The 19,307-nt window shown below is 39.4% G+C and overlaps 1 protein-coding gene across 1 annotated transcript in view; it reads left to right on the forward strand.

The window, feature by feature from the left end:
* Positions 1-8,753: 8,753 nt before the first annotated feature.
* Positions 8,754-19,307, forward strand: part of POU6F2 (POU class 6 homeobox 2) — a 486,502-nt gene continuing 475,948 nt past the window's right edge. Inside the window, exon 1 of the mRNA XM_074199213.1 lies at positions 8,754-8,858. Coding sequence (XP_074055314.1) covers positions 8,754-8,858 — 105 coding nt within the window. The remainder of the gene's footprint in view (positions 8,859-19,307) is intronic.

The raw sequence follows: 19,307 nt of genomic DNA on the forward strand, positions 1-19,307 counted from the left end.
CATGCATTTTTGCACAGAATTGCTTCATTGGATGACTAGTGAGTCCATGCACCTCCAGATAGCCATCCTCACCATATTCAAAGATATAAACTAGAAAAGTTGCCTCCCCTGCCTTTTATGCAAAGCCTTGAGAAATCTGTCCAACATCATTAGGTCAAGGATAAATCCAGAGAATTCCAATCAAGTTGGCTGGGAGCTGCTGTTCTTTGGACCAGCCCTTCAATCAGCTTCAAATTCACCTAATGTTATGATGATCCAGGTCACCTCTGTAGAGTTTGTCTATAAGTTCAGTAACAGAAACTTTTTCAAATGTTCTGCTAAACCCTAAATATATCTCATGTTTATAGCATTCACTTCATTTGCCAGACTAGTTACTCTCTTTCTCTCTCTCTCTCTCACACACACACACACACACACACACACACGGTTATGTTGTTATCTATTCTTGATGAGCCCCCTCTGGCTTCAAAGGATCATCATTAGAAATTGTCCCCTCTTTGTAATATAATATAATCATCTTTGTATCTATACCATACCTTAACTTCTGCCTTCTTACCTATTTTGACTTATTTTCCTCCTGAATTCAGGGAAATGATGAAATAATTCAAAAATTGTGAATTGTAAGATATAATTTTTTTTGTTTTTGTTTTTGGTAAATTACAATCTTACGAATCCCATTTTTTTCCCTCTGGAAGTCTGAGAGAACACAAGATTTTGAGGGGCAAATAGTTATGAGAGGTCTGGGAAGTTAGATCAGTGTACTGTGCCTTTGAGAGAAACTTTCTATCTTGCGATGCAAGAGACATGATCAAACAGCTGCAGTGATTGAGCTAATCCATGAATTTTCAAGATATCTTGGTTGTCAGAAAATAGAGAGACTCTATGAGCCTGGAAACTTAGGGCTTGGTAAGCAGGTGAGCATCTGCTTAGCTAGACACTGGGAACTGCTGGGGGATGGTGAGTGCAGACTGCTGTATTCTGAGGCTCTACCTGCTTTGACCAGGAATTGAAGAGCTGAGATCAGTAAGGACCAGACTTGGAGAGGTTTTGAGTAAAATGTCCCAATATAGAAGTCTCTGGAATCCTAATGGATAGTGAGCTCTCCTCCTTGTGTTTTTGTGAGCTTATCTTATGGGCTTTATTCAGTAGCCTAGAGCCAGGGTTTTCCAATTTCCCCTCATCTGCAACATGAACACACACACACACACACAAACACACGCACGCGCGCGCGCAGAAGTGTGGGTCAGGAATTCCCTAACTGAGCCTGAATTGAGAGAGCAGCTGAAAGAAGTTTGGGAAACTGGTTGCAGGGCTCCATGAAAGAACACAACATTTTTTTTCTAATAATTTTTGTTGAACTTGCTGTATTATATGCTAAGGTAGGTTGAATGCCTGTTTTCTGAGAATGTAAGGGTTTTTATTGAGAAAGAAGGTTTCAGATATAGCTGAGGGCTATAGCCATGGATTTCCTGGGTTTTTTTTAAATATTCAAAGAAATATTTCTATTATTTGGTTTGGTAGTTAGACTTGGGATTTCATTTCTATAGGAAACTCCCATTGGGAGCCCTCCTTCAATCAATGCAGACCAGCACCTCCTCTGTAATTTATAGTCTCTCAGAGTTACCTGAGACACTGAGAAATTCAATGACTAGACCAGGGTCATCTGGTGAGGGTCATCTGGCTATCTACTACACCATGCTTCCTTTCTATTATCTATTGGACCCTAGCTAAATCTGCATGTGGTCAACACTGAGTCACTCAGAACAATAAAAACACTTGCTGCTGCCAGCTGCCGTGCTTGGCAAACTTTTCTAGAGACCATAAGGAAGACTGCATCCTCTTGGGAAGCTTTCCTGCCTCAGGGATGACACACTAATGACTAAACCCGAGACCTTTGAATTTGTTTCTAAAAATATTTTGACAATTGTATTTCAATATACTATTTTCTGTGTATTTTAAAGGATTGTTTTGAGAAAGGCTCCAAAGAGTTCACTTGTGAAAGGGGGATATAAAAGGGAAAAAAAAGTTAAGACCTGTTGGTTGGTAGTCAAATGGAGGACCATCTTTTGGAACAATTAGACATTTTACTCCCTCACTAAAAACTTTGTTACGGTGATGCTTGGCCTTTCTGTCAGTTGGCCCACTAGGTGATTTGAGTTGCTTGCCCCAAAGTTCATAGGGTGTGTATAAAAGTTTTATAAGTGGAGTTCAAAGGTATTATAGATATGGTAGGATTTAGCCAGGAATTTAGCTCACAAATGTATAGCTTAAAGCTATAGATCTCTTCTAGTTTCGAGAGTAAGGTTTTGATGCTCTTCTCTAATAGTGTAATGCCCTTTTCTTCATGATGGCTTTTTAAAATTTCCATTGTTTGGTTATATTGAATTTGACAAACATCAGGAAACATTCCATGTATACTGCCAGAAAATTAGGATTGTACATGAGGTCATTAATGTTTTTCTTTTCTTTTCTTAATTTTTGGGGGTTTTTTCCAAGGCAAATGGGGTTAAGTGGCTTGCCCAAGGCCACACAGCTAGGGAATTACTAAGTGTCTGAGGCTGGAGTTGAACCCAGGTACTCCTGACTCCAGGGCCGGTGCTTTATCCACTGAGCCACCTAGCTGCCCCCATTAATGTTTATTATATGCTTTTGCAATTTAAAAAAAAATAATAAATTCAACATATGGATCCCAACTGTCTACATTTCCTGAACCTCTTTTTGTTCTCTTCTGGAGGTTTTCAAAGCACATGACAATGATTTATTTTTCTTATCTTTTTGGGCATCATTATTCCTAGTTCTCTTCTATCCCCACCCCCCAAAACCAGATTATTTTTCAAAAAACATGAACATTTTTAATTGAGACTAAATCTACATGATCTTTGAAAAATTAAAACCCCCCTTTAGCATTCTTTCAGCTACCTGGAATGTAGTGTTTCTGAGTCTAAGACTTAAACTTTTCAAAGGCAAACAAGTGCCCACTTAATATATCTTATATTGGGTTTCCAATCCATATTAGACATCTTTTCTCTATCCTTTCAAGTCCAGAGGTCATTCTCCCTAGTAGATTGAAAAAAAGAAGTAAAATTAGGATTGAGTAGTTTAGCTTTCTCAGCAGCAGCATCTGTTATCATCATAGAGCTGCAGGTCTAAAAAAATATGATCTGATTTTTTCCCCAAGATAACTAAAAAGACAATTTTGTTTCCCTGTTCATAATTCTTTAAAAATTTTTTTTATTATTTAAGGCAATGGGGTTAAGAGTGATTTGCCCAAGGTCACACAACTAGGCAATTATTAAGTATCTGAGGTCAAATTTGAACTCGGGTCTTCCTGATTCCAGGTCTGGTACTCCATCCACTTCGCCACCTAGCTGCCCCCCTGTTCTTAAGAAATCTTAGAGATAAATAATAATTTTTAGTTCAAGCAATGGAGCTGAGATAGCTTTGTGTTTTGAGTCAGGTAAAATCTGGGTTGATCTGGAACATTCAGGTTGCATAGCTATTTTGAACTTGTTGGTCACCTGGTATAATATGTTGGTCTAACCCTAATTTCTGCCAAAGGGCTCTTTAGCTTTCTCAATTGTTCTTGTCAACCAGGGAATGTTCCCCCAACTAATTTATAGGACACTGAATTATTGAATTCAATTGTGTCTGATTTCTCCTTATCTAATGTTTTCTATTAGTCCTAAATTATTTAGATGTTCACTACCTACTAAAAATTTATTTAATACAATTTTCCATGATTTCCCTAAAATTCTAGACCTTTTCTTTCTCCAAGAGAATTTTTATTATTTTTGTCTATTTCTATAAAATATCCCTTGGTAATTTGATAATGTATCAAATTTGCACAGTAATTTAAGTAATATCAATTATATAATATTGGTCCGGTCCAGTCATGAACACTGAACTTTCCTCAAGTTACATAAGGTAGTCTTTATTTCTTTAAAGATTATTTGCTATTGTATTTATATACTCCCAGGTATGTCATGGTAAACTTTATTCTAAATATTTTGTGCATTTTATAGATATTTTAAATGTCCTTCATTTTAATTATTTTTCTCTTAGATTTTGATATTCCTAAATCACAAGTCTATTGATGTTTCTGACTTTATTTCATATCCTGCTTTTCCTGATATGGGAACTCCTGAGGAGGAACCTCTCTGGAAAAAATTGGGGACTAGCACCTTCTCTTTAAGTTAGCCTTTAGGCTACTTTACTGAAATAATTTTCTCCATTAGGTTCTATGCTGATTTTTTTGCAAGGCAAATTTGGTTAAGTGGCTTGCCCAAGGCTACATAGCTAGGTGATCATTAAGTGTCTGAAGCCGGATTTGAACTCAGGTGCTCTATCCACTGCACCACCTAGCCACCTCTCTAAGCTGATTTTTGAGTATTTTCTAAACCTAATATATTGTTATCAGCAAATAGGAATCATTTTGTCTCCTCTTTGCTTAGGTATTTGCCTTTGATTTTGTTGAATTGTATTATTGCTATTAGGATTTTGAGAACTATGTCAAGGAACCAAGGAGAAGCAAGGAACCCCTACTTTATTTTTGTACTTCTTGGAAAAGTTTCTCATGTTTTCCTGTTGAAAATTGAGCCAGTTCTTGATTTTATATACTTTTTTATTGCATTAGTCAATGGGGATTTTTACCATTTAAATGTGAACTTTGTCAAAAGTCTTATCTGTGTCTATTCCTATAATTATGTGGTTTTGGATACTGTTCTTTTCAATATGATTAATTATAACAATTGTTTTCCTAATATTGAACCATGCTTCAACCCTAATCTAAATCCAATTTGAAATTAGTGAATATATGTTTTTGGATCTTTTACTATGATCTGTTTGCCAGGATTTTATTTAAAATATTCATAATCAATATTCATTCATGGAACCATATGTCTCTCAATTCTCTTTAGTCCTTTTATCTTTCTTCCCGTTCCCAGCTTAGCTCTAAGTTCAAATGCTCCCTTTTCATTTTTTGTTTGAGAAATCTATACTCCTGATAATCTGTAACGTAGATGCTGTTACTATATTTCGAATCAATTTATTAAGTGTTTAGTGGGTACCCAGCATTATAAGCCCCAAATTATCCTCACATATTTCAAGTATTATCTCTTGTTTCACAAGTTAAAAGAAGATGTAGTTCAGAGAATGAGGGATTTGTAAGTTTGAGAAGCAAGTCATCAATCCAGGTCTTCCTGACTTCAAGTCCATCACCCTTCCCACCATGCTAACCTTGCTTCTCAAGAGCATCCATGAGCTTAAGAATAGTGCCAGAGGGGCAGCTAACTGGCACAGTGGATAGAGCACCAGCCCTGGAAACAGGAGGACTTGAGTTCAAATCCAGCCTCAGACATTTAATAATTACCTAGCTGTGTGACCTTGGGCAAGTCACTTAACCCCATTGCCTTGCAGAGAGAGAAAGAGAGAGAGAATAGTCTTAACACTATTGAAGGGGGGCAGCATAGAGAAATAAGTTCCCAACAGACTAGTTCTTGAAAACACATTAATTCTTCTCAAATCCATTGGATTCCCAGGACAGACTAGGACTGGCTGTAATTAGACAGGGCCCCTTACAGACTCCCTCACATGTAGGAGATCTCACTCCCCAATACCATAACCTTCTAATTCTCATGGCAATACTGTCTGCAGTTAGATGTCCAGAGGAATGGAAGGTTAAATCCCCCAAAACTCTAGGCTCTCCAAAGACCAGAGAAGGCATTGCCCAGCCTCCAAAGTGGAGGAGGGGTGGGGGTGGGGGCAGTCAAGCTCTACTAACTCAGGTTTGCATAGCGCTTTAATAAAGCTTCTCCTGTGATTCCCATCTTCTTGGTGAGGCAATGAAGAGTCCAGAAAGGGAAGCCTTTGCCCAGCAGAGCACCACTAACTTCAGGGCCAGGGCTCCATCAATGCAACTGCCAGATGCTAGTCAGAGAAAAACAAATCACAAAACAGACCTTGCCTTGAAGGAGCTTCCATTCTCCTAGGGACCTGGAATTCTCCTGGGAGAGTGGAAAGAGCAGCCAACTTGGAGTCAGGACTGGAACTGAATTAGGGTCTCTTTGACTCAGTTTCTTCAGCAGTCAAATGAGGGATGGGGACTGAATTGATGTCAGACTAGTATCAAATGCTATCTCTGATGCTACTGGAATGAGTTTTTAGTCCCCCTCGGATCCCTGATTCCTAGTCTTCCCCTTTCCCTGGTACTTCCCTCCTCATCAAGTGAGGTCATGCCAAAGCAGGGTGGCAGCAGATGCCACAGAATCCAGAGAGCAGGGTATATGATGTTGGGGATTAGAATCACAGCTCCAGTTCTAAGGGAGTGTTTGTGTGTGTGTGAGAGAAGGGATGAAAATCCTTACTCTTAGGGTAAAAGGATCTCTTCCCCAGCTGCTTCTCCTTGCCATATCACCTTACCTTCTGTCAGCATAGAAGCCTCCTATGGGCAAAGACTAATGTCTTTTGGGGTCCAAGTCTCTTCATTCTCCCTTATCAGGATCCTTCTCTGGGATCTGTGACTGGACCATGTTTTCAGATTTCCAAACTTCCCCTTGACTCCCCCAGGTCAGGATCAATTCACTCTGGCATCAATGGAATCCCTCTGATCTTATGCAAAGTGTTTGGGGTCCCAAGGTTGCCCAGTATCCCTGCTCTTTAAGGTTATTAAGGATCAGAGTGTGCCACTAGTCCATCCTGCCCCTGAACCAGAATTTCTTGGACAGCATCCTTCCCGTAGAAGAGGTCAGTCATCCTTTCCCTGAAGTCATACAGTGAGGGGGATATCCAGTGACGTGAACCCAGAACAGGTGTCAAGTGACTGTGGAGGCTCCCATAACCAAAAAAAAAAGAGCCTTCCCCACTTCAAACACACCCCTACTCTCAAACACAGTTGACTACAGTGGGAAGATGATTTCATTTTCAAAGTCTTGGTTACTCTGGGGTTAGGGAAGTCTGAGTTTCCTCTCTCTCCTATAGACTTTTTTAAAACTTTTTTTTTTAGTTTTTGCAAGGCAATGGGGTTAAGTGACTTGCCCAAGGTTACACAGCTAGGTAATTATTAAGCATCTGAGGTCAGATTTGAACTCAGGTCTTCCTGATTCCAGGGCTGGTGCTCTATCTACTGTGCCACCTAGCTGCCCCTCTCCTATAGGCTTTTAAAAAATTCTTTTCCTATTTTGTCTTCAAGGCATTTGCAGCCATTGAAAGACAAGAACTAATATGCAATTTAAATCTTTTCTCTCAATTCCATCAACTAAAATATTAGTCAATATGTATGGAAACCAATTGCCTCTATATAAACACACTGCTTAGATAAGCAAAACAAAACCCAAGTACTGAAAGACTTGGGGAGGGATCATGGTTTAGCTCATAATATCCTAAATTTGGAAATTGAAAGCTTCCCCAAGTCCAACCTATTCATTTTTACAGATGAGGAAACTGGAGTCCAGGAAAGTTAAGATATCCCAATGAATTCAAAGACTGCAGAACAAAATTCACCTGCATGAAGAACAATATAACACTCTAAAATCTGCCAATATTATTTATTGGTTTGGATAGGACACGATTTTATATGAAAACAAACAGCAAAGGCACCCAGGCTACCCAGCTGTTACTCAGGATCAGGTGTCTGCCATCATCTTGAAAGGGTTACCAAGGTCCTGGGCCAGTAACCCATCAGCTGTTTCTGACCACACATTCATCTGGTACTGCTCAGATTTGTTTTTTCTAGACAAGGGAAGGATTTCTTGGTCAGGTAGAAATAAATAGTCTGCAAAAGTCTTGAAAACAGCTTAGTTGAGAGACAAAAAATAGGCATTGTTTGCTATCACATTTTCTGAGTTTGGGAGGCTAGTGAGCAAACCAATTCTCAGCCTAGATAGGATTGTCACAAATGTGTTTAAAAAATACTTTGGTTTTGAGTGCTCATCAAAATTCACACAAATGGTTGAATGTTTATAAATATCTCTTGTTAACATATATCATAGGGAATGGGTGAGAATTTCTTAGATGGTCAAGCTTGCAATTAAAAGAAAATGATTCTGCATTGGTTGTTTCACATGGTCTAAAAATAATTTAAGGAATTTGTGTTTAGGACCTTTGGGTAGTCTGAGAAGTAGCACAAGGAATTTCAAAGGAAGGAAGAAAAGGAGGGAAGGGGAAAAGATGAAGAAAATAAGGAAGAATAAGAGAGAGAAAGAAAAAAGAAAGAAGGAAAGAAAAAGTAAAAAAGACTATAAAGGCTAAAGAAAGGAACAGGAAAAAGGAGACAAGCACAGACAAAAGGGAAAGAGAAAACAAGGAAGAAAAAAGGAAGTTAAAAAAGAAGAAATGGGAATGAAAGAGAAAAAAGGAAAAAAAAGGAGAAAGCTCAAGAAAGGAAGAAGAGACAGCAGGCAAGAAGACAAAGGGTTAAAGTTTCCCTAACTACTTTGCTTAAAAATAATAACAGGAAAGTTTAGACTTTTGAAAAAAAATCTAGATTTGTTAAATCTTTAGCTAAAGATTACAGCCAATGTTTTGTCTTTGGTGACTAGCTGTTTGTCCCACTTTATTTACTTGGTATTGGATATTTGTCAATGTCATTTCATATCTGGAGAAAATTCCTCCGTTCCATGGAAGTGCCCGTGTGTGTGTGTGTGTGTGTGTGTGTGTGCTGGAGGTCACATGACTGTTTCATCCTATTTGGTGGAGCCGCTGGACTTTTTTTTCCCTTGCTTTTGGTGATGGTTGGAAGTGCAGAAGTTGATTGACAGATGCATGCCAGAAAGCCCCATTCTCCTTTTCAAAGACAACGTATGATGGATTGCGATCTCTCAGCTCAGCAGGACACATGGACCATGCAAGCTGTAATTGGCCAGGTATGGAGTCAGCCATCTCTCAACTCCCCTTTGAATTTTTTTTTTCCACAAGGGTCTCCCCATATGATTCACATAATTCATATTTACAGTCCCATCTTTCTATCTGTATTTCTGCCGCCTGCCAGTGTAGTCCTGAGAGTGAGGCAGCCGCAAGACCACATTCAACCTGGCCAGGGCAGCAGTGGTTAAAACTCATCTCGGATAATTGCTTTTAAAAAATATCCCACCTTAAAATTTTGCCCGAGTTTGGCAAAAACTGGTTTTTCGATCTTGTTTTAGACTTGGCTCCTGTGATTTGAGTGAGAAACCAAGTGGAGAATAAAGTGATCCATTGACTAGATAGTTCTCTTTCTTCCTTTTTAATTTCTGATGTTGTTCAATTTTTAAAATATTAACTGTAATTCTTCCAGTCCTGGCTTCCGATTATTCCTTTTTCTCCCTTTTTCTTCTTTTTTCTCCTTTTTCCCTTTTATTTTTAAACTTTTCCTCCTAAAGCAGCTAATGTGTGCTGGAGGTTGGTAAATGGGGGGGGGGGAGTCTTGCCTGCTGCAGAGGGGGCCAGCTGCCACAATCTGGAAGGGCCAGGTGGCCGGCTCTAATGCAATCCCGTACAACAGCTCTCATAAACAGCTCTATTTTGTTCTGCCTTCCTGGACTCAGGGAGGTGAGCTGGGCTGGGGTTGCTGTGATGAAATGTCAGAAGAATCCCTCGCAGAGGCCTCCCCAGCTGATCTGGTGTAGAGCTTGGCTCTTTGGGCGTCTTTGTCTGCCAAATGGGTCAGTGTGAGTCCCGCTTCTCTCCCTTTTTTGTGATTTCCGTTAAATCTGTAGTTTCTGTCCATGGTGAAAGGTTGGTGTGGAGTGCAGACAGAAGAGGCAGAGGCATTGTCTTGGAATTTGCCTTCCAATAACCTGAGAGGGAAAGAAATAAGAAGGTCCTCTTGGAGAGGGAGGTTTATTTGTCTTTGAGGATGATGGGGGGTGGGAGGTGAAGGGGGGGGGAGGGATGCCTGGAATTCCTGGGTTTTAAAAACATCTATGTGATCTCTTTTTTACTTACATTTTTCTAAGTACTCTCAGTTTATTCATTGATCATTGAGTCAGAAATTCCGAATGGGGGAAAAGATATTTTTAAAAACTCTCAAAAGTTTCTTTTTTAAATTTTTGCATGTGTATGATTTCTTTTTTCTTTGCTTTCTTGTTTTTTTCCTTTTTTTCCTTTTATTACACACAGTCTAATTAAGACAAGCTGGTTATGCTAGGGACATCGAATTTATCCCCTGTATTTTTAATACAGTCAGAGAAAACACACCGTCCTACACGGTTTTCAACTAAATTACAGCCCAACATTTACGGCTGGGAAAGCACATGGTTTATTAATACCAGCACGCCTCGTAATGTATTTTTAGATGGAGAATGTGATAGAGAATGCCTTGTTTACCAGTGAGTTGCACTCAGTTCAATGCAAGAGATAGGGTTGGTGGTTGTTTTTCTTCATCAAGGAAATGTTGGGGGTTTTTTAACTTTAAAGCTTTATTCTGCTATGCAGGCTTTCAAGTAATGAAGTGTGGGCAGTTATTTGTCAGGGGAAAAAATACATATATAGACCAGGTGGTAAAGTGCTCATTTCCTTCTGAGACACTTGGGTATTACTGGATGAGTCCAAGAAACGTTCCTGAAACAATCGTGGCAGGGAGAAATCATATAGGCACTAGCACTTAAAAACAAATACTAAAATGAAACTTGAGTTCCTAAGAGCTTTCCTGTCCTGTCTCATCAGCCCACCCTCTCAGGGCATGTTTAAATACATGGCAGTGAATACATACTGGGTGACATGATGTTGCCTAGCTCTCCAACGAGAAATACGATTTCCTTTCGTGTCGCTTATTACCTGGGTGTCCCTTAGTTGAGGAAGGGCGGCTCAGACAGGAATCAGGTGCGATCCTTCTATTTTGTTATTTCCTAATGTTCGGTGAAAATCAATAAAAGCAGGCTGGGCATCCAAAGGAAACAGATTTTACATAGCTAAGACAGAGAGCAGTTTTCCTTTTTTGAGTTATACTAGAAAGCTGGGGTATCATCATTGTCATCATCGTTATCGTCATCATCAGGATATGGTTTTGAGTTTTTAATGTACTCCAAACAGGAAGAGCAGGCAGAGGTCCCGTGTGTGTGTGTGTATGTATGTATTTTTTTATTTATATATAAAAACAAGTTGCTGAGCATGCTGACAGAATAAATATTTAAGTCATTATACTGAAGGACTTAGTTTTGAAAACAAGTCTATTTCTCATTACTTATTTGGTTAAAGTACCAACTCAGGCATGTGTTTTCTGGATGGTTAAAAATGAGAAAAGTTGCTAGTTTGCAAATTGCAATTAAATTAGATTTCATGTATTTATTTTTATTAAGGAGGAATTGGATCTTTTTTTTTAATTTGAACCAAAAATGTTAAACTGCATTTGAAGGAAGAAGAAAGATAAAGATCATCCTCTGTCCCTGACAAACAGAAAGCTATATTGAGGTAGACACATCGCTACTGATGAGGATGAAATAGGACATATTAATATTGGAAATAAGTATAGTTTCCCTGCTGTGGCAAAATGGAAAGAACAAGTAATGGCAAATGAGTGCTTGACTTTTAACATTGTAGAGATGCAAAACTTTAACACTTTATCCAGATTCCTGTAGCTCTCAATTTCAATACCATTTTCAGACATCCATCAGAATTGTGGATCTGCCTATTTGTCAGAATTTGGTGTGCATCCCTTTACATGATATTCCAAAATTGCAGTGTTAATCCCTCTCTCTCTCTCTCTCTCTCTCTCTCTCTCTATATATATATATATATATATATATATATAGATAGATAGATAGATAGATAGATAGATATAGATATATATCTTTATGTCTGTCTGTCTCTCCTTTCTCCCTCTCCCCTACTTCCCAACCAGCTCAAGTGCCAAATGACCAGAGTTACAGGAGTCAGTTATCTGTCTTTCAGACACATTCTTCCTCCAGACTGCTTCAAGCTTCTTCTGGGACGGTTGTTCCAGATTTCCCTTCCTCTCAATTTCTTCTACCTCCAGGATCCAGTGTCCACCATGGCTTCCCCTGGAGTTGACAATGGGTAGACAGAGGCTGGTATTGCTGCCCATTATCTTGCAGCTGGGGATGTGGGCTCCAAGGGACGTTGCTGCTCCTCTACCTTTCTCCCTTGATTTTCCCTCCCCCAAGCAAGCAATTAAGGAGCCCAGTATTCTGCAGACCAGTCTCCTTGCCTGGCATGTCAAGATCTAGAAACTCATTGCTCATAGTGAATTTGATTCATAACTGCACTGTTTGGAATCCAACCCTGATTCCAGAGAGCAAGAAGCTGTGCCTGGCTTTTCTATGCTCTGAATCTAAGGTTGAGTTTTTTCCCAGTATTCCCTTTTTATTTTCAGATTCTTTAAAAATGGACCAGGAAAATGAGTTCTGGACCTCTTCCTCCTTTATCCAGTGGATCTGGATAAATAAAACTAGCATGTGTCTCTTATGGGGTCTGACCATTTTAAAATAAATGATTGTTTGCATTTTCATCTCGTGTGGTCACTAAATATTGACTGCATCTTCTCTTTTTTGCAGACCTGAGCTTGTGAGTGACAGGTTAGTTCATCAGCATTACAGACCTCCTGTTTTTGTCTCATCTCATGCAGACAGGTCACTGTGTCCAATCACCCTTCTGGCACTACTGTCCCCAAGGGAGCCCAGGCCAGCCTGCCATCTTGATCCACAGGCCTGAGGGTCTAGGCTGGCTGAACATTTCTGCTTTCACTGGCTTTTACAAATATCAAAGAAGAGAGGATATTAAATTAGCTCGTAATAAAAACAACAGATGAAGTAAATTAGATAAAAATATTCACATAGCTTGTGAAAGGTATTAGGATGTGTGAAAATCATGGCAGAGGTCCTCATTGAGATTTAAAAAAAAATACTTGCCACTCATTAATAGTTTTTTTTTTAGAAAAAAAAAGATTTGCCAATCAGGGAAACAAGAATAATTACTATCCCAAGAAGAACATTAAAAAAACCCAACACATTTTACCATTTTGTCCTCATTGGTCAAAAAGGCACTCTCCCAGGAGGTATTTAAGTGTTCAGAAAACCTATCCATTTGTACATTAAGTGCTAGGCTATACTAATTGAGGGGAGTAGAGATGGACTGAAGAACCAACAGAGAAGCTGAAGCTTTGGCCTGACAATTTTTAAAAACTTTTATAGTATATCTGGGATTCTAATTTTTATTTGCTTGGTCTAATCAGTTAATCAACAGTTAAATATGAAGAACCCATCCATGTGTTGCATACTGTTCTAAGTAATGGGGAGGCAAGGGTAGTACAATGGCTAAAAAATTTTAGTTTTTTTTAATTATTTCAGAATCCACTAAATGATAAGAAGAGAAGGCGGCCTTGCCCCGAATGTTGTCATTCAGCTGTTTTTGGTCATTTCGACTTTTCGTGACCAGTGGGATTTTCTAGGCAAAGATACTGAACTGTTTTGCCATTTCCTTCTTTACAATCATTTTACAGTAATAAAGGACAGCGAAATAGCCTTGTACTAATTTTTTTTTATTTAAAAGGCGGGGAGAAGGGAAGCTACAAGTTATTCGTATTTGGATAGTCTCAGGTATTGACTGTGTAAACAAACAAGAAAACTGCCTTTTTGCAGATGACAAACTTTTATGATCAATGTAATTCTGTGTTATGTGTATGTATAATATATGCTATATATAATAGAACTTATACACACAGGCATATGTGAAAACTCTATAAGGAAGGTAATGGTTTGCAGTAGGAAGAGCACTATGAAATCAGAGGATCTGGGTCAAAGCCTATGTCTCATGCTTCCTCTATATGTGACCTTGATCAAGTCATTTCCTCTTTTGGGGATCCACTTTGTGAATCAGTAGAATGTGGGGTGGGAAGGACCTCTGAAAAGAAGTTCCCTCCTATTTATCTCTATGATCTTGGTTGAATGAATACCATTTTCCCCTCAAAAATAAATCCTTGGGGTGGCTAGGTAGCACAGTGGATAGAGCATCAGCCCTGGAGTCAGGAGGACCTGAGTTCAAATGTGGCCTCAGATACTTAATAATGACCTAGCTGTGTGGCCTTGGGCAAGCCACTTAACCCCATTGGCTTGCAAAATAAATAAATAAATACAATAAATCCTTGCTTCTCTTTTACAAGGACCTGCTTTCTCTACCCTCACACCCTTATCACCCAGGCTGGCAGATTGTTTGACCAAGATTTAGAAAAGAGCGCTTCCTAGTCTTAAGAGAAATTAGGATTTGTTAGGGAGACGATCTACTGAAAATAAAAACAAGCTGATCTTAGAGGCCAGAGATTTGAATTCAAGCCCTGGTGATACTGGGTTTCCGTGGGTCTGAGTTTCCTTCTCCAACAAAACGAGAGAAATCCTTGTACCTCTCCCATCCTTGACCCCCCATCCAGGGATACTGTGAAGGAAACATTTCATAAACTCTAAGCTGAGTTTATGCCACAGAAATAGATGTCACTGTTTTCCTTAGTCTGAAGCTAATACCACATAGATTTGACTTAGAACATTGCTATTTTCCATTTTTCACTGGTGGAAGTGGTAAGAGAAGAATTTGAACTAGTCTTCCTGGATGCAAAATGGTATTTAAATACATTTGGTAGGATTCTGAGTCATTAGAACTGCATTGTTGGTTCTCTTAGAAAACGAAGGACAAACAACAATGACCACAAGAACAATGTATGCATTCAGAATTCTTGGGGCTGCTAAACCCCCCCTCCATGAGTCCTAAGAGAAGAATCCTATATTAGTGAATGTGTGTGTGGGGGGGGGGGTAAAAAATCGGATGGCATCCGTGACAGTTTGCCAGTTCATCCTTAATACCTTAAGACGATTATGAAGTTGAATTTCAGAAACACAGGTAGGCCTGAGTAGGTATCTAGTAGAAGTAAATGCCAATAGTTAGAGAAACCAGGTGGAATGGTTGGTTTTAATGATATTCACAGTAAGAACATATTTCTTGCTATGTTAGAAATGACTCCATGATTCAAATAATGAAGCACCGAATAGGATTTGAGCTTAGCATGTCATGAGACTTCATATAAAATAATGGCTCCTTAAGAACGTGTGTTGCTAGAATGAGGACAAATGAAGCCACAATATTTTACATGAAAACATTTGGAAGGGAAGCCTCCTTGTCACTGAATTTCTGGTTGTTGCCCCAGAGTGCAATGGAAGCAATCCTTTCTCAGATGGCTTTTTTCTTTGCCAAGGAAGTACTGGCTATTATCAATTTTCTTGTACAACTTAGAACATCTTGTTATGTTCACTGGCTTTTGAAACAATATTAGATTTTAATTGGGGTAGATCAGCTGCTATTCAGAGGATATTCTCTGTAGGGGGGGGAGAGGAGAGGTAAGGGCAAGGAGGGAGGAGAGAGGGGGAGAGATTCTTCAAGCAGCAATCCTTTTACTCCCAATTATCTGGAGAATACAAAGTAGAATGTTTAAACCAAATAAACAAAACAGTATGTGAAAAGAACACAATTGCATCCTTGTTTAAGCACATATATAAAATCTACCCAATGTGACCTTTCTATTGATGGGCATTTTCCAAATGTTCCTGGGTAATAATTCTCAGGATAAGGAACCTTAGCTATTCTTAGATATTCATTTGTAATTTTTTGGTGGGTTTTTTTGAGATCTGAGCTGATATATTTAATTGAACTGGGGAAGGCCAAATTCTGGTGCTCAAAATGGATAAAGTATCCCCCTCAATCCCGAGGAGTTGAGTCTTGGACCAGGGCAAGAGCTTTGTGCTAAATGATTTTTGATCCCAAACACTTAGTACAGGCCTGCCACATAGTTGGAACTTAATAAATATATACTGAGTGACTGACTGAAAGATGGTGTCTTTCTCTCTTAGGCTGTTCTGAAATGAGCCCTAGTTTGCCTAATATGATGCTGATGATATTGTAGAATTTATACAGTGCTTTAAGATTTGCATATCCCTTTATAAATATTACCTGATTTTATCATTACACAAATCCTGGGAGGCAGGTATTGTTATTATTCCCATTTTACAGATGGGGAAACTGAGGCAAATAGCTATTAAATAGAGCCAGAGGCCAAATTTGAATTCAGATTGTTCTGATTCCAGGTCCAACATTGTCTCTATTGTGCCACCTAGCTGCCCATACTAATGTGACTTGCACCTTACCTTGGCAAAGAAAACAAGCCCCATTACCCCACATTTGGAAACACTTCTTAGTGGATAGGTTTTTTTCAGGCTTATTCATGCTTACAAAGCATGTGGGCTTGGACAAGTCACATCTCTAGGAAACTCAGATCTTCAATGGGCAGATTAGTCCCTCATCTCAACCTCAGTTTCTTCACCTGTAAAATGGGAATGTTACTGCTTTTGCAATCTTGTTGTGAGGCTTCAAGGTGATCACGGATGATCTTTCAAGTACAGTAGACTTGTCAGTCATGATGCTTCTATGGGGTGATCTTTATTTCTGTTTTCTATGATATTTTCTACCATTTCGGTATTTCTACCATGAGAATTGGCCATGAAAATTAACTTCTGTTCCAGTGAATTCTTGGTCAGATCAATCACTCTGTAACCCTGTTCAGTCTTCGAGGTAATCTGACTCCTTTGGGGGTTGCCCCCAGGGAATGGAGGTCAACTGGAATGCAAACTTTTGAAAGATTGACTCAGACACTGCAGATTAATTCTTCCCCATTCTCAATTTTCATGTGAATCTGGGTTTCAGGCAAAAAAGAATTGACCCTAACCTATCAGATTTCTGTTTTATCCCAGAATCTGAAATTTCTGGGCTTCTGAGACCTGCTTCTTCCACAGTCTAAAACTGGCCCTTGCTACTGGCCACAGTGTCTTTGAAGACAGGTGGAACCATTCCATAGGGAAGAGTTTTCTCTAACCATTAAATCAAAAGGGAATCTTGGAGATCAAGGAATTTTTCTAGAGTTACTATTTATTTTGAAGGTGGCTATGAAAGAAAAGTTCTCCCACCTGGAGACAGGTTTCTCCTCCCCAGGTATGCTCCTTCCTCATCCACTACAGGTGCGGATGAAATTGTGTCTACCTCCATAGTTCAGTTTTCTAAACAAAAGGAAATCCTTTTTGGAAGGGTTCTTCCCTGCCTTGTTCTTTTCCTGTGGGGTGTCTCTAATATGATAAACCTAGAGACAGAGGGATAAGTGATAGACAGAGAGTAGAAGCTTCCAAGAAGGAAAAGACTTCAAAGGGAAAGTACTAAGGCCCAGACAAGATCAAAACTGAACCCCAGGGATGCAGTGTGGGGGAACACAAACACAGACATATCCCGGCTTTCTCTCCTTCCCTCTCTTTCTCTCACTTTCACAAACAAACAGATGCATAGGAACGCATAAGAAAAATTTCTTGTGATTTGGATCAGTGTTGTTTGTTATTTTCAGCAAGTATTTCTTGCTTATTATACTGCAGGAAATATTAATAATATAAGATTGATAGAAAACTAGCCTTTGAGGCAGAGGTTCTGGGTTCAAGTCATGTGCAGGAGGCCACATCCTGGCTGTGTGACCTTTAGCAAATTCCTCAACCCCTGAGAGCCCAGGTAACTCACTAAATGTTAGCTATCTGCATTGGTAAAGGGTTATTCCCGATATCAGTGAGAATGACAGATGGACAAGAGGCAGGGAGAGGAAACAATTCAACCGTCCTGTGCAACTTTAAAGAAAGAACTTTTCTTTGGTTTTGGAGGAACTCTAGGTAGAATTTGTCCTTCTCCAATGCTCAATTGTTTTCAGTCAAGTCCAGTTCTTCATGACTTGAGGTTTTGGTGGCAAAGATGCTGGGGCAGTTTATCATTTGCTTCTCCAGATCATTTTACAGATTAAGAACTGAGACAGTTGACTTGTTAAATGATTTGTCCAGTGCCACAAAGCTAGTAAGTGTCTGAGGCTGGATTTGAACTCAGGCCTTTAGATTCTGTCAGGTTCTCTGCCCCTACACCCACCTTCTCTAATGCACATTAGCAATGCATCTGTGATTAGTAATTTCTGAGATGTTCAAAACACTGAGGGGTTACATGACTAACATACACAGGACTCTAGAGTCAATTAATATCAGACCTGGGACTTAAACCCAAGGTCTTCCTACCTCCAAGGACAGCTCCTTATTCATTCCACCGGTGTCTCTCAAAAAACTACAATTTATGCAACAAGTCACACAGAAAAGATTCTGGAAAGATGGAGTAAGTTAGAAAACTTCCAGCTTTGCAAATTTCCTCCACAAAAAAAAAAATACAGAAATCACCTCAGAGCAGCAGAAATAAATGCAGAGTAAAGCATTTGTCCTCCCAAGACAATTTGAGAAGACCCCAAGAAAGGCACAAACTAGGGGGTTCAAGGTTCAGAGGTTTGGCCTGAGTGAAGCGCAGGCACCTCCAGGTGGACTCTGCGTTATCAACCAACAGAAAGCCCTGGGGGGAAGCTGGCTTGAGAGTCAGCCTTAGCCTTAGAAACGTTCCTCTCCTAGACAGTGTGGTCTGACTGAAGAGTGAAGGGCTTCCATGGTCGAGAGAAGACAAGAAGAACCATGCTGATCACAGGCATCCTTCAGGGAGAAGGAACGAGCACATACCTGGTGGTGCGGGAGCAGAGGGGCAGGGATCCTGCTGACTCGGGCACTTGCAGGAGACCAGGCCCTTGTTTGGTTGCAGGGCAGAGAGGACAGCTGGGGTTGCAACCAACAGAGGGATCCCAGAGAGAAAGATCTTCTGTGGGATAGAGAGGCTGGGGACTCTGCCTGTGACTTAGAAGTGGAAAGGAGACTACGAGATTGAGTTTCTGTGTCTCAACAGTAAGCAGGATGGAAGGCTGGGGACTTCATTCCCCATACCTCAGGACTAGAACTAGTTTACACTAATAACCACTAAAAACAAAAGAAAACCAGAAATATATATATATATATATATATATATATATATATATATATATATATATATATATATACACACACACACACACACACACACACACACACACACATTTATACATGCATGCATATATAAACAAATAAATGAAGATGAGTATGCAAAGGAGAAAGAAGCCAACCATCAAAAACTATTATAAGGATAGAGAAGGTCAGGGTTCATATTCAGAGGAAGATAATGGAACCTTTTAAAAAATGTCACTCCTTTTACAACAAGAAATAGCTAATGAACCCAAGCACAAAAAGAGTTTTAAGAATCAAATAAGAGATCACGGAAATGTAAAAAAAATAAAATAAAAGCAATTCAAGAAAGTCGAGAAAATTGTGAAAAGAATATCAACCAACTGGGAATAGAGTATCAAAAACTTAGGAAGAAAATAATGCCTTGAAAACTAGTATTGGGCAAAGGGAAGC

The sequence above is a fragment of the Macrotis lagotis genome, chromosome 8 (genome assembly GCF_037893015.1).
Source record: "Macrotis lagotis isolate mMagLag1 chromosome 8, bilby.v1.9.chrom.fasta, whole genome shotgun sequence".
NCBI lineage: Eukaryota > Metazoa > Chordata > Mammalia > Peramelemorphia > Peramelidae > Macrotis > Macrotis lagotis.